Source organism: Balaenoptera acutorostrata, chromosome 2, assembly GCF_949987535.1.
Source record: "Balaenoptera acutorostrata chromosome 2, mBalAcu1.1, whole genome shotgun sequence".
Lineage (NCBI taxonomy): Eukaryota > Metazoa > Chordata > Mammalia > Artiodactyla > Balaenopteridae > Balaenoptera > Balaenoptera acutorostrata.
In genome coordinates, this window is record NC_080065.1 from 161,666,642 (window position 1) to 161,691,796 (window position 25,155).

At 41.6% G+C, this 25,155-nt stretch overlaps 1 protein-coding gene across 1 annotated transcript in view; it reads left to right on the forward strand.

Moving 5' to 3' along the window:
* Positions 1 to 24,597, forward strand: part of LOC130707186 (ELKS/Rab6-interacting/CAST family member 1-like) — a 39,202-nt gene extending 14,605 nt beyond the window's left edge. Inside the window, exons 5-6 of the mRNA XM_057540408.1 lie at positions 6,078 to 6,245; positions 22,365 to 24,597. Coding sequence (XP_057396391.1) covers positions 6,078 to 6,123 — 46 coding nt within the window. The 3' untranslated portion in view covers positions 6,124 to 6,245; positions 22,365 to 24,597. The remainder of the gene's footprint in view (positions 1 to 6,077; positions 6,246 to 22,364) is intronic.
* Positions 24,598 to 25,155: the final 558 nt, after the last annotated feature.

A 25,155-nucleotide genomic window follows, 5' to 3' on the forward strand; every position in this document is an offset into this window, starting at 1 on the left:
TGTGCGCCACAACTGCTGAGCCTGCGCTCTAGAGCTCACGAGCCACAGCTCCTGAGCCTGCGTGCCAAAACTGCTGAATCCCGTGTGCCTGGAGCCCACGCTCTGCCACAAGAGAAGCCACTACAATGAAAAGCCCACACACTGCGATGAAGAGTAGCCCCTGCTCGCTGTAACTAGAGAAAGCCCGTGCACAGCAGCGAAGACCCAACACAGCCAAAAATAAAAATAAATAAAATAAAATAAATTTTTAAAAAAAAGTTAGTATAAATATGCCTCTATTTTCCTTAGTAGTATGTGTACTAAGAACTATTTCAGGCACTTAAAATATAGGTAAAATACTAAAACATTTTAAGATGGTAAATGACGTGTAGGAGTTTTGAATTTTAACGTAGTTGGCTTTACCAGTATTTCTTCTTTACGATGTATCCCTTCTGGGTCTTTAAAAAAAAAAAAATCCTTCCATGCTGCCCTGTCTTAAAAGATACTTAAACAGTATCTTTCTTTCTAAAAGTTTTAAAGATTTGCTTTCTATATATAAAGCTTTAATTCATCTAGAATTCATTTTTGTGTATGATATGAGTCAGGGTTCTTTCCCCCTCCCTCAGTATGGGTAGCCAGTTGTCTAAAAACAGTTTATCAGATACTCTGTCCTTTCCTCACTGATTACAGTGTCACCTCTGTTTATATGTGTGTGGGTCACTAAATGGTGTGAGTGTGTGTGTCTGGGCTTGCATTTCTGTGGCAAACGTCTGTTGGTTTATTCCTGTTCTAATACCATGCTTTCTCATTTTGCTTATTTAAAAAAATCAAATTTATTGACATCAAATAAACTGCATATATTCAAAATGTACAGTTTGGTAAGTTTCGGCACATACACCTCTGAAACCAATGGCACGGTCAAGATAAAGAACACCTGTCCCCAAGGTTTTCTTGTACCTCTTTGTAACCCCTTTCTTCTGCCTCTCCCTGATATTCTTCTCTCCTCCCCACTTCCTCCCTCATATCCAGGCAACCCTCGGTCTGCTTTCTGTTACTGTAATTAGTTTGCATTTTCTAGAATTTTACATATATGAAATCTTACAGAATTAGTGGTTAAGAGCTTAGGATCTGAAGACAGACCATTTAATCTTAAATCCATGCTCCATCACTTCTTTTTAGCTTTGAGATCTTGGGTCTGCTTTCTTCTCAAAGTACCGGTTTTGCCGGTTACCATGGGAAATTGAAATTTTCCACAGGGAAAATACAAGGGAAGAAAATACGATGCTTGAGAATAGAATTCTGAGGACTTTTGATATACTGTGTATGTGCTTGGCAAGCATATACATGACCATGTGCAGGAAGGCTCAGAAGTCTGAGGGTAGAATGGAGAAAACTGTTTAATACAGAACTAAAGGTTTGTAAAAATAAACCTGACTGGAAAAAAAAAGATGATGTGAGGCTGTATTTGAAATGATTGCTCAGGCTGGGAGAAAAACAAATAAAACCAGAATGGAGGTGAATAACAAAAAGTTAGGGATGATAGGTCAGAGGTTATACTATGGACAAAGAGTAGATTTAGTAGGTGTAGAAGAAAGGAAAGAACCGTGTTTCAGAAATAAGATTTTCAGAGTTTGAAAGTTCTTAGGTGGACCTTTCCAGAATATAATAAGGTTTACCCTGTATCATTAATTAAAGTAGAATAGAGGAAAATTCCAGGTGCAAGAGTGTTTATTGAGGGGGCAGTGGAACTTGTGCTGACGAATTATAAATGGGACCTGAAAAGACGGCTTCCCCTATTTCTGGCTTGGTGAGACTGGTGGCATTGAAGTGGTTGAGAGAAATAGAGTTTAGCAGAGTGGAATGTTGTTTATTTACATGTTTTTCCTCTCCAGCGTGGTCCCACATAATTTGTAAGTACATGATGGCTTATCTATATCAGTCTCAAATGAGACTGGTCTCCTAGGAAACTTTCCACAATACTTATTGAGCAGTAAGTGCCACTAAGCATACAGTACTGGTTCTCAGATACCTTATTGTTTTGATATAATGTAGTTTCAATATGTTATTGATGTAATAATATAGTTGTGATATAAGGTAATAATAATATTTCCTGATGTTTTGGTATTCTCTCTGTGAGTCATTACCCATATTACCTATTTTTTAAAAAAATTAGGTTTCTCATTGCAGTGGCTTCTCGTTGCAGAGCACGGGCTCTAGGCACACAGGCTTCAGTAGTTGTGGCACACGGGCTCAGTAGCTGTGGCTTGCGGGCTCTAGAGCGCAGGCTCAGTAGTTGTGGCGCACGGGCTTAGTTGCTCCGCGGCATGTGGGATCTTCCTGGACCAGGGCTCGAACCCCTGTCCCCTGCATTGGCAGGCGGATTCTTAACCACTGCGCCACCAGGGAAGTCTGATCTATTTTTTCTTTGTGGGTTATTCTACATTCAGACAGGAAAAATAATATAGGACAAGTTCAAGATTAAAGATGTTCTGTAGAAACGTACTTGTTATCTTAGATGTGCACTGTCAGTGTGTAGCCACCAGCCACATGTGGCTATTGAGCACTTGAAACATGGCAAGTCCAAATTGAGATGTGACATAAGTGTCAATTACAATATGCATTGGGCTCTGAAGACCAAAGTACAAAACAGAAACGTTAAATAGCTTGTTAATAGTTTTTTTATATAGACTACAGGTTTGAAATGACAATAATGTGTATATATATTAGATGAAATAAAATATATTCTTAAAATTAATTTTACCTGTTCCCTTATCACTTTTTAATGTGGCTGCTAGAAAATTAAAAATTTCAGAAGTGGCTTGCATGTGTGACTCATGTTCTATTTTTGTTGAACAGAAAGAAACCCACTTCCCTGTTTTTCTGTAATCAAATGTGTAACTATTTGCTGAATTATAAATCCTTAGTGGGAAAGTAAAAAAACAAAAGAATTTGGTGTGTGAGTATGTTTAATGAAATTTGCTGTGAATAGATTTTAAACTAAGTACAAAATGCCAATGGCATTCTTCATAGAACTAGAATAATTCTAAAGTTTGTATGGAAACACAAAAGACCCTAAATAGCCAAAACAGTCTTGAGAAAGAAGAACAAAGCTGGAGGTATCATGCTCCCTGATTTCAAACTATATTATAAAGCTACAGTATTCAAAACAGTGTGGTACTGGCACAAAAATGGATACATGGATCAATGGCACATAATAGAGAGCCCAGAAATGCATCCACATTTATATGGGCAATTAATCTATGACAAAGGGCCAAGAATATACAGTGGGGGAAAGACAGCTTCTTCAACAAACGGTGTTGGGAAAACTGGGCAGCTACATGAAAAATAATGAAACTGGACTGCTCTCTCACACCATGCACAAAAACAAGTTCAAAATGGATTAAAAGGACGTCCTTAGTGGCACAGTGGTTAAGAATCCTCCTGCCAATGCAGGGGACACAGGTTTGAGCCCTGGTCCAGGAAGATCCACATGCCACGGAGCAACTAAGCCTGTGTGCCACAACTACTGAGCCTGCGCTCTAGAGCCCGCGTGCCACAACTGCTGAAGCCCGTGTGCCTAGAGCGCGTGCTCCACAACAAGAGAAGCTGCCACAATGAGAAGCCCGCGCACCACAACAAAGAGTAGCCCCCGCTCGCCGCAACTAGAGAAAGCCCGCGTGCAGCAACAAAGACCCAACGCAGTCAAAAATAAATAAATTAATTTAAGAAAATAACCAAAGAACCAAAATGGATTAAAGACTTAAATGTGAGACCTGAAACCATAAAACTTCTAGAAGAAAACATAGGCAGTACCCTCTTCAATATCGGTCTTAGTAATTTTTTTTGGATATGTCTCCTCAGGCAAGGGAAACAGGCAAAACTAAACAAGTGGGACCACATCAAACTACATAGTTTTTGCACAGCAAAGGAAACTATTAACAAAACAAAAAGACCGCCTACTGAATTGGAGAAGATATTTGCAGATAATGTATTCAATAAGGGGTCCAAAATATACAAAGAACTCATACAATTCAACATCAAAAAAAAAAAAAAACTTGATTAAAAAATGGGCAGAGGATCTGAGTAGACATTTTTCCAAAGAAGACATACAGATGGCCACCAGGCACGTGAAAAGATGCTCAACATCACTAATCCTCAGGGAAATGCAAATCAAAACTACAATGAGATATCACCTCACACCTGTCAGAGTGGCTATTATTCAAAAGCCAGCAAATAACAAGTGCTGGTGAGTCTGTGGTCTGTGGAGAAAAGGGAATCCTTGTGCACTGTTGGTAGGAATGTAAGTTGGTGCAGCCACTATGGAAAACAGTATGGAGATTCCTCAAAAAATTAAAAGTAGAACTGCTGTATGATCCAGCAGTTCACTCTGGGGTATTTATCTGAAGAAAACAAAAACACTAATTATAAGAGATACATACACCCCTATGTTCATTACAGCATTAATGAAGCAAGATAATGGAAGCAACCTAAGTGTCCATCAGTGGATGAATGGATAAAGAAGATGTTGTCTGTGTATGTGTATATTATTATTCATCCATGAGAAAGAAGGAAATCCTACTGTTTGTGACAACATGGATGGGCCTTGAGGACATTATGCTAATAAGTGAAGTAAGCCAGACAGAGAAAGCCAAATACTGTGGGATTTCGCGTCTATGTGGGATCTTAAAAAGCCAATGAACAAACATAGCAAAACTGAAACAGAATTATAGATATAGAGAACAAACAGGTAGTTGCCAGAGGAGAGGAGGATGGGGAGAGGAAAGAAATAGGTGAGGGAGATTAAGAGGGACAAACTTCCAGTTACAAAAATAAATGAGTCAAGGGGATGAAATGTACAGTGTGGGGAATACAGTCAGTAACTATGGAATATTATTGTGTGGTGACGTATTGTAATAGACTTTTTGAAATGTATAGTAAAATCAACTTACACTGCTGTGTTTCAGGAAGTAACATAGGGCTGTAGGTCAGTTATACTTGAAAACCAAACAGAACAAGAGACCAGATATGTGGTTACCAGAGGTGAGGAATCAGGGGAGGGGAGATTGGATGAAGACAGTCAAAAGGTACAAACGTCCAGATATCAGGTAAATAAGTACTGGGGTGCGGTGCACAACAGGATAAAGATAATCAGCACGGCTGTGTGTTGTATGTGAAAGTCATTAAGGGAGAAGATCCTAAGAGTTCTCGTCATGAGGAAAAGGTTGTTTTCTATTTCTTTAATTTTGTATCTGTATGAGACAATGGATGTTCATAAAACTTACTGTGATAATCACTTCATGACGCATGGAAGTCAAATAATGATGCTGTACACTTTCAACTTACACAGTGCCGTATGTCAGTTGTATCTCAAAACTGGAAGAAAACATAAGTACTTATATTAGATTTCTAATTATTTTAAAGTTATATCTAATGGATGGTATGAAACTTTGGTGATAAAGGTAGCTGGATACCAAGCTTTAGCTGACTAGTCTTGAGATCTGAAAGTAGACCTTGCTTTGCCTTACAGATCTCTAAGTGCATTATGGGATTGTCAGCTGCAGCTAGATTGTATTCTCTGATACAGCAAGTGTCATGTTTGGTGACGCTTACGGTTTTCTTTCTACTTTTAGATTTTCTAAAGCAGTGTAGCATCACTTGGGAACTTGTTAGAAATATTGATTCTTGAGCCCCAACCCTGCCGAATTAGAAACTGGTGGCTTGGCCTGGCATTCTGTTTAAATCCTCCAAATGATTCTAAATTTGAGAAACATAATAGATTATACCACTTTTATAGAAGTAGCAAAGCTCAACTCAACCCCTTTATATAAATTCTCCAATTTTGTCCCCTTTATTCAGGTCTGTTTATTTTGATGACACCGTAATTTAACGGATGTAAATGTTATTTTATCATGGAAGTGCTCACAAAATTTTAGGGTTTCATTTCTAAATAGTCACAGTTGTATTTAGAGTGGTATTTTATTTGATTCTAATGAAAGTTTACTCTAAAAGTATCATTTAGGCAACTGTACACATCTATTTGGAAGGAATTACGTTCCTTTCTTTTCAAGTAATCATTTGTAAAAATGTTATATTCTTAGGTGGATGCTCTGCGGTTGCGTTTGGAAGAGAAGGAAACCATGCTGAATAAGAAGACAAAACAAATCCAGGACATGGCTGAGGAGAAGGGGACACAAGCTGGGGAGATCCATGACCTCAAGGACATGCTGGATGTGAAGGAGCGGAAAGTTAATGTCCTTCAGAAGAAGGTGAGGTGCAGGTGTTCTGAGCCCAGGGTCCCGCATCAGACCCACGTCCTCATTCCTACCACTGAGTTGTACCTAAGTGCTATCAGAGTTTCTCTCTCATTCCTCTGTTTATATTTTTGCAGGTCGTAATTGAAACCATTGCTGCAGGAGGTAGATTGTGAAAACTGTTCTGTATATTCAGTTTTTAAACTTTCGAAGTAAACACTGTTTGGTATCTTCAGTAGTATTTTCCATGCTACTGTCTCTGAAAAGTGCCTTGTAAATTGCCAGAGTATTTGCATTGGCATTCTTCTACCTCTCCTAATCTTCTGTCTTGTATGGCAACTGTAGGGCCATGAATTAGTGTAGCACGTGGGCCGGGATTCTTGCAAGACTGCAATTTTGAATAGAAACACATGCTACTATAATGACATCTAATCTACATATGTCAAGGAAAGGAAGACTTTCTTTCCTATTTTACCTTAATCATAACTGGAAAGAGGCTAACACTGTAATAAATAAGGGAAGTACTAATAATTGTCTTCCCCTCCCCCTTTTAGCTAAATTAAAGGGTACCTTTGAGATAATAGTTACAGTAGACACTGGTATTTATTGTTCTTCTCCACCGAGGGGATAGATCAGAAATATTTGACATTGTCCCAGTTTATTTTTAACCTCTAACAATAGCCAAGGAATAAAACTCTCTTCACTAAACCTCAAATTCAGCTTTTCTTTTGTGTACAGAGGACCATGTTCAATATTTGTCCTCTGTTAATTTGGTTTTCATTTGCTTTCAATGAGTAGACATAAAAATTTGATCACTCTAGATGGGTGACTGTGGTATCTTGTTAGTGGATGCTACTTTGCTTTACATTTTTATACATATGTTCTTCTCACCTTACCCCCAACTGCTCCCTTCCCCTTACCCGTTTCTTGTATACGCTTCCAGGCACAGTTTACATATACACAGGCAAATACGTATTCTCTTTTTTTCTGTTTACCTCTTTCTGTGTTCTTCCATAAACATTTTATGCATAATCCATATAAAGCAAAAATGTTTCTCTAAACACAAATGTTACCATTCCTTTATTTCCCTTTCCTTTCCTTTCCTTTTTTCCCATTAATATATTTTGAAACTTCTTCCGGGGCTTCTTCATTGTTACCAACAGCACCTGTGTGGATGTGCTACGGTTTATTACAAGGTTTCCACTGATGGACAGTCTGCTTAAAGTTTCTGCTGTTATGTAAAATGATGCTGCATTTTAAAAATGTGCATATTTAGTTTATTCATATGTGAAGTATATTTCTAGGTAAATTACTTAAAGTAGAATTGCTGGGTGAAAGGATATGCATTTGTAATGTTGGTGGATTTTGCCAAGTCACAAGTACATTGGTTAGAACCCAAAGGTTGTTTCAAACTAATGCACGTTTTATTTTTAACTAGATAAACATTAAAAAAAGTTTTTAATAACTGTGAACAGGGGTTTGAAGTTAGAAATAATGCCTCATTATCCTGGAATAATCATAGTTTGTAAAAATAGAGTGGCAGCACTTATGTTAGCCACTTTATATCTGTAATCTTGTTTAATCCTTGCAACTTTTTGGTAGTGGATTTTAGATCTTGATTGCTCTGTTATAATCAGTGGCTAAATTTTTAGGCCATGACACATAATAAGAAATATATGTTACATTCATCTGTGTCAACGTATAGTATACATGCTTAGAGGTACAGCTAAAACAAAATTTTCACAAAATATACTCTGAACTATCTTCTCCCATTTCTTAAAGGAAATAGAAAAATGTTAAGTCCCAATCCATTAAGTTATTTCAGTACTCACTAATAAAACACTTTTATACCTTGGTATCCATTCTCCCATGCTCCCCTTTCCCGCCCCCAAAACAAAAACAAGCCCCAAACCAACAAAGTCCGAGACATATTACATCATAAGGGAGGTTCAAATTTGTACAAATTTGTTTAGCTAAAAAAGTGGTAGCTTCAGGTTTTGTCACAAGGTTGGTCTTATTCCAAAATGCAGCTTTTCCCATGACAACAACTTTCCTGTTGGGAGAATTAGTAGTATGTGTTGAAGCTTTTTGACACTACAGGACATCATACAAATATGACATGTATTATGCTTTGTCTAGTCTCTTTGCCTTTCGCCGTGGAGGGCCAGTGGAGTAGGCTCTAGAGGGCCGGTAATTGTGCTCTTTTTAGTACACTAGCTGCCTCACTAATTTGTCATGTTATAGACTTTGATTTGTCTTAAAACAGTTATCAAATAGGTAGCACAGGTACTTTCCAAACTGGTTTAGATTATTATTGCTTCTTTTAAGATAATGCCTCTATACCTGTCATTTTCAGTGCTTAGAGCCTTCAGTGCTTTCTGCCTACTTATTTTGTTGTAGAAGTTGCTGCACTAACATCATTAGACTCAACGTTCGTGATGTGTTTCCTGGACCATTGTTTGCTGATAAAATAGAAATAGCTTTAATTTTTGGATCCACATAAAATAAACCAGAAAACACAGTAAGTTTAGAGGCAGTTAAAGGTTCTCAAGAGAGCTATAGTTATTTGTATTATGGCTTTCCTTTCTTGAGGTGCAAACATCCCCTTGCTCCAGGATTCTATGAGCAAGCTTGATTTTCAGGTGGTTGACAGAGGGGAGCTGGCTGAGTGCGAGACTGGGGGTTGAGGGAGCAGAGTGAACTCTGATGAGCTGGGCTGTGGTGATATGGTGGCTTCCGGAGGCCGTGTGAAAGGTGATGAGCCGCACGGACAGGCTGTAGAAGGCACCATCTGTGGAGTAGATCATGTAGGAGATCTGGGAGAAGAGCGCCAGGATGGAGATGAAATGGCCCAGACAGTGGTGACTGTGGAGGCCGCATATCTGGCGTTTGTTGTACTACAGGATGTTGGTGATGGCTGGTACACGTCCACAGCAGTGATGCAGAGATGCACACAGCACGTGATTCCAGAAGACAGCCAGATGTCACATAGGATTTGGCCAAAGTTCCAGGTGTGGGTGATGGTATATGTGATGCAGATGGCTATGACCAAGATGAAAGCCAAGAGATTGGTCTTGGCCAGGGAGCCAGTGAGATAGTTGGCTGGCGTGTGGAGCTTCCTGGTAAGGAAGACGGTGAGAAGCACAAAGGCTTTGGTGAAGACTTTGGTCCATGTGATGATGGAAAGGACCTCAGCAAGAGAGATCTTGAGTTCCTGGAAGGTCCCGGATCCCAAGCCTCTGGGGTTTCTGCAGCATTCAGGATCTGTTAGAGGCCCCCAGGAAGAGGCCTTCTGCCGACGGGTTTGGAGGGGGCATTCTAGGTGGCTCTCTCCGTACTCATAGCTCCTTCTTCCACAGTTGTCTTCCCCACAGAACAAGGGCGTCCTTCCATTTCACACTGGAGGGCGACATTTATCACATGAATAGACACAGTGAAAAGACCCCAGGTCTTACTTGTATTAAGAACACAGAGGTGACTCAGCTGTAATCAAAGATTGTTCTAACTCAGACGAATCCCAAGGTTTCTCACTCTTCTGGAACTCTGGTAGACACATGCTGAATTTGTTAGATAATCACCAGGTTACCCACCAGTGTGGACAGAGCTCTGCAGGTCTTGCTTTTGGCCTTTAGGCTCTTTCCAAAGGCTTGAGGCTCTTACTGTTTGGTGATGTATTCAGAATTTCCCCCACTCTTTTCTATTTTGAGAAGATTCTGGATTTCAGGTTGTCTCCTGGGAACTTTTAAAGCTAGAGCACCAGCCGATTAAGAGAAGCAGTTCAGTCAACAGCCCACAGTTTTCCCAGAGTAATCTTGACACATAATGAGGTACTTGTTTTAGTTCCTTTTCCACTGATCATTTCTGAGCCGGGAGAGAGAAATGTTCCAGTTCCCAAGACTTGGAGAATGCGTGAGTGCGGAGAACACAAACAAATGGCTCGCTGTGAGCTCCCCAAGAGGAGCACGGGGTCAGCAGCCCCGCCCTGGCCACACGAGTGCTGTGTTTGCTGTGGTGCGGCCCTTCCCCCTTCCTCCTTGCTTGTCACCTGGTTTTGTCCCACCTTAACTACAACCCCCAGCCGAGCACCTTCCGCCGGGCTCTTCCCTTCCCTATGCCTTTGAGATACCCCCTATTGCTTTCTTGTTGTTGTTGTTAAATTAACAGACTTTATTTTTAGGGCATTTTCCCATTTACTCCCTGCCCACAGTTTCCCGTTATTAACATCTTGCATTGGTGTGGTACATGTGTTAAAATTGATGAACCGATATTGGTACATTATTATTAACTAAAGTCTGTAGCTTACAGTAGGTTTCACTCTTTGTCTTGTACAGTTCTGTGGGTTTTGCTGAATGTATAATGACATGAATCCACCATTACAGCGTCATACAGAGTATCTTCACTGGCCTAAAGATCTCCGTGTTCTACCTATTCATCGCTCTCCCAGCTCGCTACCACGGATGTTTTTACTGTTTACAGTTTTGCCTTTTCCAGAATGTCATGTATTTGGAATCATACAGTATGCACCCTTTCCAGGACTTGTTTCTTTTACTTACTATATGCATTTAAAATTCCTCCATTTCATTTCATGGCTTAATAACTCACTTCTTTTTATCGCTGAATAATATTCTGCTGTCTGATGTACTATAGTTTGTTTATGTAATTACCTGCAGAAGGACATCTTGGTTGCTTCCAATTTTTATCAATTCTGAATAAAGCTGCTATAAACATTCCCATACAGGTTTTTGTGTGGGCACAAGTTTTTAACTCATTTGGGTAAATACCTAGGAGCATGATGGCTGGATATATGGTTAGACTATGTTTAGCTTGTGGAAACTTCCCCTATATTGCTTTTTGTTTGTTCGTTTGTTTTTGACTGCGTCAGGTCTTAGTTGCAGCACATGGGATCTTTCGTTGCGGCGCACAAGCTTTTCGTTGCGGCGCGCGGGCTTCTCTCTAGTTGTGGCATGTGGGTTTTCTCTCCCTAGTTGTGGCGCATGGGCTCCAGAGCGCATGGGCTCTGTAGTTTGCAGCACACGGGCTCTCTAGTTGAGGCACGTGGGCTTAGTTGCCCCGTGGCATGTGGGATCTTATTCCCCCGACCAGGGATCGAACCCATGTCCCCTGCATTGGCAGGTGGATTCTTAACCACTGCGCCACCAGGGAAGTTCCAAAAATATCTACTTTCTTGCTTAATATTTATTTAAATTTGAGTGCATGTTGAGCATTTTTTCATAGGGTTTTCTTCGTTTTGAAGCTACATATTCATGTCGTTTCTACATTTTTCTGTTAGATGGTTTATTTTTTTCCCTTATTGATTTATAGGGGTTCCCTAGTAAGTGAATTGGCCTCTTTCCTCATGTTTTGCAAATATATTTTCTTGTTTGTCATTTTCTTTTTTACTTCCTTTATGGTATTTGTTTTAGAATTTATGTGTCAAATTTAGTTGTCCTTTCCTCTGTGTCCTCTCAATTTTCAGTCATGCTCAGAAAGTCCTTATGCCCACCAAGGTTATTAAGTCATTCACGCATGCTTTCTTCTGGTACATTTAAAGTTTCTTTTTTCTTTATACCTAAAAATTGTTTTATAAAATTTATATATTGGCTTTAATGATTCAGCTTTTTCTTTTTCTATGTGGCCAGTCATCATTATAATATTTATTAAATAATCTACCTTTTTCCTCCTGATTTGAAATGCCAAAAATAAATTGTCGTTTAAATCTGGGCCTGTTTCTGGTCTGTTCCATTTATCTGCCTCTGTTTCTTTGACTGCTTTTTATGAAAAATACTTAGTTTGTTTATAATCCCCCTTCCTGATTTTTGTTGGTAAGCTTTGTTGTCTTTTGCTGAGTCCACAGTGCTTTTCATATTTACATTGTGTTGCTTTTCGAAGGGGAAAAAGTCTTTTCTGTAATCATGATTCATATTGTTTAGCCTTTATTTCTGTGTTTAAGTGAATTTAATGTTTACCACTGTTTGTAGCACCATGGCTTACCTGTTCCCAAGGTTTACATTTCATTTAATTCTTGGTTCCCCAAGAACTCCTTTGAACACTTTTTCAAGAGTGGTCCTGGCTGCTTGCTTGTTTGTATTTTTTTTTTTTTTTTTTTTTTTTTTTTTTTTTTAAAGATTTATTTTTTTTTATTGATTAATTGATTGATTGATTGATTGCTATGTTGGGTCTTCGTTTCTGTGCTAGGGCTTTCTCTAGTTGTGGCAAGCGGGGGCCACTCTTCATCACGGTGCGCGGGCCTCTCACTGTCACGGCCTCTCTTGTTGCGGAGCACAGGCTCCAGACGCGCAGGCTCAGTAATTGTGGCTCACGGGCCCAGCCGCTCTGCGGCATGTGGGATCTTCCCAGACCAGGGCTCGAACCCGTGTCCCCTGCATTAGCAGGCAGATTCTCAACCACTGCGCCACCAGGGAAGCCCTGTATTTTTTTAAAGTGTACCTTTTTATTTAAGATTTTTTTTTTTTTTTTTTTGGATGTGGACCATTTTTAAAGTCTTTATTGAATTTGTTACAGTATTGCTTCTGTTTGATGTTTTGGTTTTTTGGCTGCGAGGCATGTGGGATTTTAGCTTCCTGACCAGGGATTGAACCTGTACCTCCTGCACTGGAAAGTATAGTCTTAACCACTGGACAGCCAGGGAAGTCCACTGGGTGCTTGCTTGTTGACCATGCATTTATATTATCTTTTTACATTTTATAATTTAATTATTTGTGAGATTCAAAAAGCATAGAGAATAACATAATAAGTAATGGTAATTACTCAACTTGGGAAGTAAAATTTCAAACAGAGTCAAAGTTCTTTGGCATATCTTTTCTTGAGAGTATTCCCCTCCATTCTCTCGCAGAAATAAACGCTTGCTTTGGTGTTTATGCATGCACCCGTATCTTAGGTCAGGATGCATGTTTTCGTACAACCTGTGTATGTGTTAATAAAATTTATATAAGAGGAAATATACATGGCAAATAAATATGAAAAGTTATGTACCCTCACTGTAATCAGTGGAATGTAAAATAAGACCAGATTAAGAAACCATTTTATACTTAGCATTGTAAGCTGTGTTCGCAAAAATTAAGAAGTCTGACAGTATCAGGTGTTGGTAAATGTGGCAACTGAATTTCTCACACAGTGCTGTTGGGTTTTTAAATAGGTACAACTATTTTGGAAAGCACTTACTAAACATAAGGGTACCCTGCCAGATACATATACTGTAGATGAACTCCAGGATGTATGTAAGAATGCTCATAGTAACCTTGTTTGGATTAAGGAAAAAACCAAAACAGAACTGAGGAAATACTTTGCAAATGTTTACTGACAGAATGATTGAGTTAGTAAGTTATGGTATAGTCACACAGTGGAATATATTATTCTTTTCGTTTTAGGGCAAGGGAATATTTAGGATAAAAATTCAGCAAAGTTATTTCTTCTGGAGGTAGGGAAGGGAAGAGGGTTGGGATAAGGAAGAATATATGAGTATCTTAAGTAGTTCAGGTAATTCTCATTCTTACGATGGGTAATGCGTTTGTGTGTAATTTAACATACTTCATAACATATAGATACATATTTATATTTGAAATATATTTAAAATACCTGGAGGCAGATTTACTTCTGTTTAATTTGCTGGTACATGGGTGCTTATTATATACTTTATATGTTTCCTTTTGTTTGATTATGAATAATAAAAAAGCCTAGAAAAAACCTTCTCTGTACCTACATATCTATCTTCATTGAGAAAGACTTTTTCCTGTGTTTTACTTTAAATTCATTCCTAATTTTATAATTGTGAAATTAGAACCACCTTCCTCTAGAAGTTTATTTGTATATTTTGAAACAATGTCTGATGCAGATGTAGAGTCTCATTTGATAAAGCCCAGCTGTTCGTTTGATGAAAATTTCCTACAAAGTCTGGCAAATGGATTTATTCAGCTTATGGTCAGATATGTCCAATTAAGATGCATGAATGGCTTGGACAGTTTTGACCCTCTTTCCTTGAACCAGAATTTGGCTACTTATCGTATTTGCTGGTTAAGATTAGCTTGGGCCGTATTGAACAAGTGTAATCCTCCTTCAGCAGGATGATTTTTTAGATATTGGGAGCCTATATTTGACAGCCCCCAAATCTTATTTTCCTCGGTGAAATATTGCTGTTCCTCCCATTATTCTTACTTGCCCTGATTAATTTTTCTGATGGCAGTTGTTTTTCTACACTCATTTTTCCTCCATACTTGTACTCTTTGGAATTTTGGATCTAGTTGCAAGAGAGATGATTAGAAGGTGATTAATGTTCTGTTCTTGGCCCTCCCTGAAATGTGGTATTGGGAAAACTCACTAACCCTCAGTTTCCTCTACCCTCAGTAGACAGGGTATAATAGTTACTTTGGGGGGGGTTGTTAAATGATGTAATGTGTATAAAAGCACCTTGGAACCCATGAAGTGTTATGTACCATGCATATATTAATAGGTGTTAAAATTGTTTGTTCTTTATTACATTTTACTTTGCTAAATTCAGCCAATGACTCTAATCTTTAAGAATCTTTTGAAACTTGATTTATTTAGTCTGTTTATCTCCTTCAGTTTTATGCCTTCAACCCTTATGAATATATTCTTTTTTTAAAAAAACTAAATTTATTTATTTATTTTTGGCTGTGTTGGGTCTTTGTCGCTGTGCATGGGCTTTCTCTAGTTGCGGCGAGCGGGGGCTACTCTTTGTTGCTGTGCACAGGCTTCTCATTGCGGTGGCTTCTCTTGTTGTGGAGCACGGACTCTTCCGGAACGCGCTTTCTCTTGGCAGCATGTCTAGGGACTGGCTTCTCTGCTTGCACCTTTGCTGGCGTGGCCAAAGGAACTGCTGCTGCAAAGAAAATCAGAACTCATCAGTCACTTCTGCTGTACAGTCTCCTGCCAGAATTTCCCTCTCTCATGTCTCTCCCAGTTTCTGGCTGAAGACCTTTAATCGACTTGACATCCAAAACAGCCTTGGCCCATCACCTCTCTGAGTCCCTAGAGAAGGGACACTGGCTGCAAAAGCAATTCCTAGAGCCTACGGCTGCAGCACATGAGGAAGTCTCTTCACCGTTTCCAGGGTAAACAGTAGACCCCGAAAGTCATTGCAACCGTGAGCCTCTCCATCTCTCCCTTCCACAACAGAGAAAACATTTCTTGCAGTCTGTCACTTCTGAGGCTTTAATGGAAATGTCTTTCAAGTTTTGGAAAAAAATAATCTAATATAAATTGGTGAAGAACCCCTGCCACCTTGGCAACCCCTCTTGGGCCCCATTTATACTGCCTGTTTCGACCACACTGAACTCTAGCCCTCTGATACTTTTATGTAGATTAGAACAAGGCCAAGTACTGAGGCAGAGTGATCAGGAGACTGAGAACCGCGTTCTGGGTACCAAGTCTAGGCTCACATCAACCCAGCCTCCTGGGACATCATCTCCTCAGCCCTCCAGTCTCGTTAGCACTTCGACAGCCCTCTTGGTGCTTCCGGTCTTCCCATCAATATGGCACCACCCTCTCCCCTAGAAGTAAAAATCATTATAATCCTCCCTCTCTCCACCATGAAAGGATGAGATAAAGGCTCAGCAGCAGCCCCCGTGAAACGCACGGTCACCACTGTGAAGAGGTGTTACTAAGACGATTTGGTCCGACTCAGAGAAGGGAAGAGACAACTCTGCCCTTAGGCTGATCAGGCCCACAGGTGGGAAGCACACTGGGGGCAGCCTTTGAGAGAGTGGCAATGCGAGAGAACCTTCTTTAGGAGGGGACTCCCTGTTGCCGACCTTGAGAAAGTAAGGATGGGACATTTCGTTTACTGGGGCTGTTGCAGAGGGAATGTGCCCAGAGGTTGGGCCACCCTGCTTGAGAATCAAAGCACCTTGTAGTCCGAAGCTGCATGAATGCTCCAATCGCCGGATTTTGGGTCTGGGGCAACCCAGGTCTTCGTCTGACTCTTCCGGAGCGCGCTTTCTCTTGGGAGCATGTCTGGGGACTGGCTTCTCTGCTTCCACCTTTGCTGGCGTGGCCAAAGGAACATCCCCGTAGGCCCGGTAGCCACCAGCCAGGCAGTATGTCTCCCCATGCCAGCCCAACTGCGTTTCTCCACACCCTCGGTAGAGGACATGGTAGTGGCCAGGGGTAGGGGGAGAAACGGGAGCCATTGCTGCTGCAAAGAAAATCAGAACTGATCAGTCATTTCCGCTGTACACAACCTCCTGCCAGAATTTCCCTCTCTCATGTCTCTCCCAGTTTCTGGCTGAAGACCTTTAATCGACTTGACATCCAAAACACAGCCTTGGCCCATCACCTCTGTGAGTCCCTAGAGAAGGGACACTGGCTGCAAAAGCAATTCCTAGAGCCTACGGCTGCAGCACATGAGGAAGTCTCTTCACCGTTTCCAGGGAAAACAGTAGAACCCGAAAGTCATTGCAACCGTGAGCCTCTCCATCTCTCCCTTCCACAACAGAGAAAACATTTCTTGCAGTCTGTCACTTCTGAGGCTTTAATGGAAATGTCTTTCAAGTTTTGGAAAAAAATAATCTAATATAAATTGGTGAAGAACCCCTCCCACCTTGGCAACCCCTCTTGGGCCCCATTTATACTGCCTGTTTCGACCACACTGAACTCTAGTCCTCTGATACTTTTATGTAGATTAGAACAAGGCCAAGTACTGAGGCAGAGTGATCAGGAGACTGAGAACCGCGTTCTGGGTACCAAGTCTAGGCTCACATCAACCCAGCCTCCTGGGACACCATCTCCTCAGCCCTCCAGTCTCATTAGCACTTCAACAGCCCTCTTGGTGCTTCCGGTCTTCCCATCAATATGGCACCACCCTCTCCCCCAGTACTCAGCAGCTCAGGATGGGATGTGTGTGAGGGCACCGATAGAGATGTCTCCATGACAGCACAGAGGTGCCTGGGTTTGAAGGTGTGTTTCAAGAGTGGCCCTCTTCCTCAAACTGCTCCATTTACCATTTGCCAACAAAAATGCACTTGTCTTTTGCTAAGAGGCCAATCAGGAAAGGGTCTGAATGGAAGCATCTGTAGCCCAAAGGGGAAGCTACATTTATAAAGATCAGGACCATCCTGCACACTTGTCCAGGGATGACCTTTCACTTGTCCTCAGCAGTGAGCACTGTGGGTCCCTGAAGGTGTCCCAGGTCACTGGTATTACTTACAGCTGGGAACGCGCTCAGGTATACGTAGTGGGCAAACCCCACAGGAACATGAGGCAGCCAGGTGAGGTTGTGTGGACACCATGCCTCCGGGCGGTCTCGGTGTACCTGCCGCACTGCCCACCCATGGAACAGAGCACAGGTCTGAGTTAATATAGACGATCCAGTCACACATTCTCACTCAGACAACCAAAGAGATTGGTATCTGGTGGAGAACTGTCAGGGAAGTTTCTCAGGGCAGCACGTTGGCAGTTACGCGGCCATGGAAACTGTTAGAAGGCCGGTGAGGTCATCACTACCCAGTGAGGTCATGATAAGGAACGTGTGACTTGGGGGTCAGGCTTCAGGAGGAGGGGCAGTTTTGTGGAGGAGATCAGGGGGGAGGCAGAGGTACTCTACCTGGCCCCTCACACCTGGGCCTCCCCACCCATGCCCTAGTCTAGCAGACACCCCACATGGGGCGTGCCGGTGGGCTGGCACAGCCCCAGGGGCCCCAGGAGGGCAAGAGAGACCCACTTTCTGAGATCGCCAGTGACACACCCATAGTCCGGATATTATCCGTAACGATTACTAAGGTGGTTTATCTCCCTCCACTTTTACTAAGAAAAGGAGTAAGTAATTGAAGACTCGAAGTCATTTTTACTGAGGTTCTTTGTTTTTTTTTTTTTTTTTTCTTCAAAATACTAAATGTAAAGTCTGCAGGGCGTATATAGGTGTTCAACTTTTTTCCAGATTTTATGTTTTTGGTGTTTTGTAAAAAATTTTTATTTATTATTTATTTATTATGTTTATTTTTGGCTGTGTTGGGTCTTCGTTTTTGTGTGAGGGCTTTCTCCAGTTGCGGCGAGTGAGGGCCACTCTTCATCGCGGTGCGCGGGCCTGTCACTATCGCGGCCTCTCTTGTTGCGGAGCAGAGGCTCCAGACGCTCAGGCTCAGTAGTTGTGGCTCACGGGCCCAGTTGCTCCGCGGCATGTGGGATCTTCCCAGACCAGGGCTCGAACCCGTGTCCCCTGCATTGGCAGGCAGATTCTCAACCACTGCGCCACCAGGGAAGCCCCTTTACTGAGGTTCTTAATACCTTCCTCACAAGGGTGGACAAAACTCTCAGCTTTTTGTATTGAGTGCAGATGTCTCTATTCTTGCCCATTTCAGAGTCCTCCTCACTCAAAATCTAGGTTTTGTCGATCTTTAGTACCCTGTCTCTCATCTTATCTCAGATTATTCTGTGGTAAGATGGTGCAAACTATGTATTTACTAACTGGAGAGAATTCAAGTCCCCGGAGCTGTTGTAGCTCAAAATTCTGTTTTTTGTTTTTTTGTTTTTTGTTTTCAAAATTCTGTTTTAAGTGGAGTCATTTTCTGTGCTTTCCTTTCATGCTGTCTGCAAAATGCCTGTTTCTGTCCTCCTTGAGATCCAGGTTTACAGCGCTCTCCTTTTTCTCATTCTGGGGTCTCTATGTTTGTGGCATCTCTGAGGGCCCATGTTCTGTTGAGGCTGAATTTGATACCTGGGGCGGGGGAGGGGGGGGGGGAAAGCAACTTCCAGATGGGTCAACCTAGAAAAGGATCCCCCATCGTGTAGAAATTTAAAAACGGGCAAAATACCTGTCCTATCAGACACTATGATTTGCCCCCTCTGTCTGACGCAGCCCAGAGCTTCGTCATTTAATTCACACCTATCTACTGTGAAGGCCCAGCCAACAAGATCATTTTGGAGCCCTGAGTGGGTGCCCAGAATGGATGGGAGGGCTGAGGTAACCAGAACTCTGCCTTTTTTATGGAGAGGTGTTAGGGCATCTTCTTTTCAAAGTGACACATTCCCAACCCATCCAACTCACGTAGAGGAACAAAACCACTGTCACCAGCCAAAGGGAGAAAAACATGGGGCTGCAGAGGAAGAGGGATCTTGTGGGGACTCTTGTATTATTCATCCACGTGCAAGTATGAGCTCCAGATTTGATAAGACATGCAGTCTGATCAAAAGTCATGCAATTAATGATTTCTTTCAAAAATCAAAGAACTCTTTGATTCTTCATTTTAATGTAACTTTGACCTCTTTTCTTTCCATGTCATAAAAGAGGCCTTGACTAAGCTAAACATGCTCTCTCTCCGTGCCTGCAATGTATCAGAAAGCATCCTCAGTTACTTTCACAGGCAGTGGAGAACTCCTTAATTTTTCTCTGACGACAAGAGCTCCCTTTGAGCCTGGGCCAGAGGTGAGCAAGAGATTCTGATTCTGGAAAGATGTAGAAAAATGAAGTTCCTTTTGCCAGAGGTTCTGGGTGAGCATTGTTGATGTATGACTGTTAGCAGTCTTACCCTCCTCCCACCTATTCTTCCTTTTCTGCATGGTGGACTGTCCTTTAGTTTTGGGGGTACAGTATTGGGGAAAAAAGGAAGGGGAGGCTAGAGGTAAGTAGGCTAGTGGCGGGGATTTTGTGCACGAATATTTGAAGAAGGAAGTGTGGGAGCAAGTGCTGTGGTAAGACGAGAAAGGGAGAATTTAAAAAAAAAAAATCTGTGATCCATAAATCCCCTTCAAAGACTCTAAGCAAAGTACTTAAATTATTTTACAATTACTTTTTGGTTACTACTCTGCAGTATAAAAAACAATAAGTTCACTTTTTATCGTGTCCCTGTGTCATTAGCATCATTTCAAAGACGTGTCTTAACGGCTGTATCGTGTACCATCCTTTATTTAACCAGCTCCCTTTTTTGGACAGTTAATTCAGTTATTTTGTTGTTTATAAATATATATATATATATATATATATATATATATATATATATATATATATGATGGATATTTTTGTTTGTAATTCTGATTATGTCATTTTGTCAGTCAGGATAACTGATGGTAGCTGTACTAACAAACAACCTAAAATCTCAGTGGCTTAGCAGGTGTTGACTGAAAAAAATGCACAACTAAAAGTTGAGAATCATCTTTTTTTTGGTGGACTTGCTGAGGACTTAAGCCCGGGAGGCAGTGTCAGATCGCTCTGAGAGATTGCACTGAAGAGGGAAGGGAGGAACCAGGACATATAGGAGTTTTGCAAAAACAAAACAAAACAAAACGTTAAACCCCAAAACAACCAGGTAGTCGGAACATCAAAAGATTACTGTTAATGAAAGAAAAACCAGACATCTCAAGTCAATGAATTTAGCATTTTTCTGTGTATGGGAAGAGGCAGGAGTCTGGGCTCATTGGAATCCTTCCTTTGATGTGCATTTGAACTCTCTAGAGCCAGCATCCTGCTTTTCTCCATCCTGAATCCCCTCCGGGTGCACCATCGGGGATGGCTGCCATGGCTGATGATGGCTTGATGGCTGCAACACTCTGTTGACTGATAGGGCAGGCGACATTCTTCATCCATACAGGTTCAAGTTTTCTTTCTTGCTCGATTTACTGGCTAGGGTTGGAGTGGGAGACTCTGTTCTTTGCAGATGTGAGGGACTCCGGGTCCTTCAACGTTGTGGCGTCACCTTCCTCAGGTCCTCCGAGCCCCGGCGCTGGAAGAAGGGAGCTTGGAGAAGGCACGCACGCTCTTGGCCTCTTCTGCCCAGAGAGGACAGAGCCACTTCTGCGCATGGTCCACTGGTCAGGGCTCGTTCCAGGGCCCCACCCAGAGGCAAGGGGGCTGTCGAAGGGAATCTGGATGCAGCAAAGAGAAAGGGCCAATGGGTATTGATTAACAACTAGCCAAGGTCCTACCTACCTACCAATTCACTGTCAGATCTTTAGAATACAAAGGGTTACATTCCTGCAATCCTCCTCTAATTCGAGACAATTCTCCATTCATATTCTCTTTTGCTTAGAGCAACCTTGAGCTGGGTCTTCCCAGGCTCTTCTTTCTACCCCTACAGGCTGTGGTCTCCTCGGAAGCTTTGGTGGGATGCAGGCAGCATCTGGGAGAAGGCGCCTCGGAACTCACGTGCCCGCGTTGCCCAGGACCCCAATTCCTTCCACCTCTCGGATGCTGCTTTCTTTTCCCAGGGACAGAGCCAAGCTGTAATTGACTCCTTGGGTATTTCAAAGTCCCTGATCCCAAGACTGAAGGATGACTGCCTGCTGTTGTGAAAGGTTACCAAATTATCAGGACCTCTGATTGGGAGGGACAGTGGGAAGAGGGGAGGTGGTGTCAGGGGAAAGGCACTGACATTTCAAACTCAGCTGGCGACTCCAGCCCCTGGTAATGGCTTTAGTAACTTCCCAGCTGATCCCTGTGATTGAGCATCAGGACCATTGAATGCTAATTGAGTTGAAAAGCTTCCCCCTCATGTGCTAAAACTCTCAGGCAGTAAAAGGCTTCTGACCATGTCTGGAGTTGCGTGCTGGGGACAATGTGGTGGGTTGCCTCTGTCTACACTTAACTGCTGTTCGTCTTCCCGGCTTGACGGGGTAGGGTTGCTGTACATACACAGACTTTAAAATTATTTTTAAATTATTTTTTTAAACTGAAGAATGGTTGATTTACATTGTTGGTGGTTTCAGGTGTACAGCAAAGTGATTCAGTTATGCATACACACATACATACGTATACATACATACGTATATATATATTCTTTTCCAGATTCTTTTTCATTATCGTTTATTGCAAGATATTGAGTAATATTGAGCACAGTAATACTGTGCTCTACAGTAGGACCCTGTTGTTCATCTATTTTACATATATCATATATCTGTGTGTCTCTGTTAATCCCACACTCCTAATTTATCCCTCCCCTCACCCTTTCCCCTTCGGTAACCGAAATTTTGTTTTCTGTGTCTGTGGGTCTATTTCTCAAACAGACTTTTTTTTTTTTTTTTTTTTTTTTTTAAAGCAGATTGCACCTTGCTGTGGCTGGATCAATACTCTGGAGTAAGCTGTTTGCCCTCAAAAACTGCTGGGGCCGCAGCCATGGAGCTGCAGGATCCCAACGGGGTCCTGACGTCCATCTGCTCTGTTTTTTTCAGGTGCGCTGAATCGACAGTCCTGAGTTTTGAAGTTTTCCTGGAGGGGACGTGAGGGGATTTCTCCAGGATCGATGGAACTCCTTTTGTGGTGCTTCAGTGCTTCCACCATGAAGCGCTCATTTCCCTATGCACGTCCCCCCGCCCCACCCCACTGTTTCCTTCACTCTCTCTCCTCCCACCCCCAATTCCCAGAAGAAGATCTAGGAATCAGGTCCAAACATAAGATCTTTGGAGAATCCTTGCGTGTGTTTTTTTAAATTTTTATTGGAGTATAGTTGATTTACAATGTTGTGTTAGTTCCGGGTGTACAGCAAAGTGAATCAGTTATACATAGACATATAATCCACTCTTTTTTAGACTCTTTTCCCATACAGGTCATTACAGAGTACTGAGTAGAGTTCCCTGTGCTATACAGTAGGTCCTGATTAGTAATCTAGTTTATAGGTAGTGTTGTGTATGTGTCAATCCCAATCTCCCAATCTGTCCCTCTCCCCTCCCCACTTTCCCCCCCTGGTAACCATAAGTTTGTTTTCTACACTTGTGACTCTATTTCGAATCCTTGTGTTTTACTCTCGTCCTGAAACTAGGTAAAGCCTAGTCATCAATCAACAGGTGAGGAAGTAGAGCCAGGCATTGGTTGAGTGTTGATGTTTCTGGTACAAGCTGACTCTCCGCTCATCATCCCACACCTTCATCAGCCATCATCATGCTGTCTGTCACCTCCTCTTCTCTGAAGAAGGCCCGGGCCATCTTTTGAAAATACAAAGTCCAGCATTGAGACCCTCCCAACTGAGAGAGCAGGAAGGGCCAGGGCTGCTGAGGTGCTCCCTGAACCCCACTCAGGGGATCTGTGTTGTTCCCACCTGGGTGTATTGTGTGGACCCCTAAAATTCCTCCAAACCTCTGCCTCTGCGCTTCCAGATTGCCCCTGAAAGAAATGAACAATAATCATAATACCCACCACGTACTGACCGCTGGTCTCTTGAGGGCTGCCTTGCCATTGGACAACATTTGTTGAGCTCCTACTGTTTGCCAGACAGCGGGTACATGCTTTATGTGTGTTTAGCCCTTCTGACAACACTGTGATTTAGGACCTGTTAATATGTCTATTTTGCTGAAATGGAAACTGAGGTTCAGAGTGGTTAAATAACAAGGAAAAGTCCATGTTTTTACCCCCTACACTAATATATATGTATATTTGTGTATATATATTCTATACATGTATATTTAACATATATATGATGTTGACTGAAAAAAATGCACAACCTCAAAGTTGAGAAATATGTTTTATTGGGTGGGCAAAACTGAGGACTTAAGCCTGGGACACAGCCTCTCAGCTCTCTCTGAGGGACTGATCCAAAAAGGAGAGGAAGGAACCATCAACTATAGGAGTTTTCGCAACAAAGACCAGGTCATCGGAACATCGAAAGATTCCTGTTAATTAAAGAAAACCAGACATCTCGAGTTAATGAATTTTCAGTGTTTTTCTGTGTCTGGGAAGATGCAAAAGTCTGGGCTCACTGAAATCCTTCCTTTGATATGCACCTCAGCTATGTGGGCCAGTATCCTGTGCTTTCTCATCCTGAGTTCCCTCGGGGTGCACCATCAGGGGAGGCTGTGGCAGTTGACTGCTAGATGGTGGGCATCCTGTTTCCATCCTGAGTTTCCTCAGGGTTCACTCTTGGGGCGGCTATAATGTGATGGCTTGATGGCTGCAACATCCTTTGTTTACTGATACGGCAGGCAACATTTTTTCATTGACAATTATATATATACAATAGACACTGTTCGTATTACATATATTATCTATTTTACGTGCTACGTGTTTTTTAGACTCTTTGCAAAAAAACCTTGCAAGGTAGGTGTTATTCTTTACATTTTGTGAAAAAGAAATTAAAGCCTCTAACAGGCTGAGAAATTTGTCATGTCACTACATCACGATTAACAAGTCAGTGAACAAGATTTTGAATCCAAGTAATCCTTTTGTGAAAACAACCCCCCCCCCCCCCAAAAAAGAAACTATGTTCTTTCCATGCTCCAAAATATATTTTGGTCAAGTGACTTAAGAAACTCTCCCTTAAGCTTGTCTAAAGCAGAAAATAAGACAACAGTGCTTTACTGGAAATTATCAAAAGGCAGGATCAAGCAGGAATAATGAAAGGGAGCCTGAGGTTTCGGGTGATGAACCCACTGGCTAAATAGGCCCCTGGAAACAGACCCACTTTTTTTTTTTTTTAATTAATTTGTATATTTGTTTATTGACTGTTTTCCTCCAATAGAATGTAATCTTTTTTTTTTTAACATCTTTATTGGAGTATAATTGCTTTACAATGGTGTTAGTTTCTGCTTTATAACAAAGTGAATCAGCTATACATATACATATATCCCCATATCTCCTCCCTCTTGCTAGCTCATGATTTAGGACCCACGCACAGGAGAATTCAGGCTGCATTAATATAAAAATATGACTTGCAGCCCTGGAGATGTGGCTTCAGAGGAAATGATGACTTAATGCTTGTGATCTGTAAGAATGTTGGTGTCTTGGGTCAAATAACCTATGCATTTTCTCAAGGGAGGTAGGTTTGGGGAAAAAAGGCAATAATTAAGCTGAACATACCAACAAGGAAAAAATAATTTAACTGTTATGATGACTCATTTAGTTGGCAGCTTCAGGTAATGAGGTGCTCTGGATTAATTTTCCTGAGAGCAGAAACATATCCCTTTAAATGATGAAGCATGTTATCTTCATCAATCTTTGAAGAAAATATTTACGAGGTACATTTTATATTCT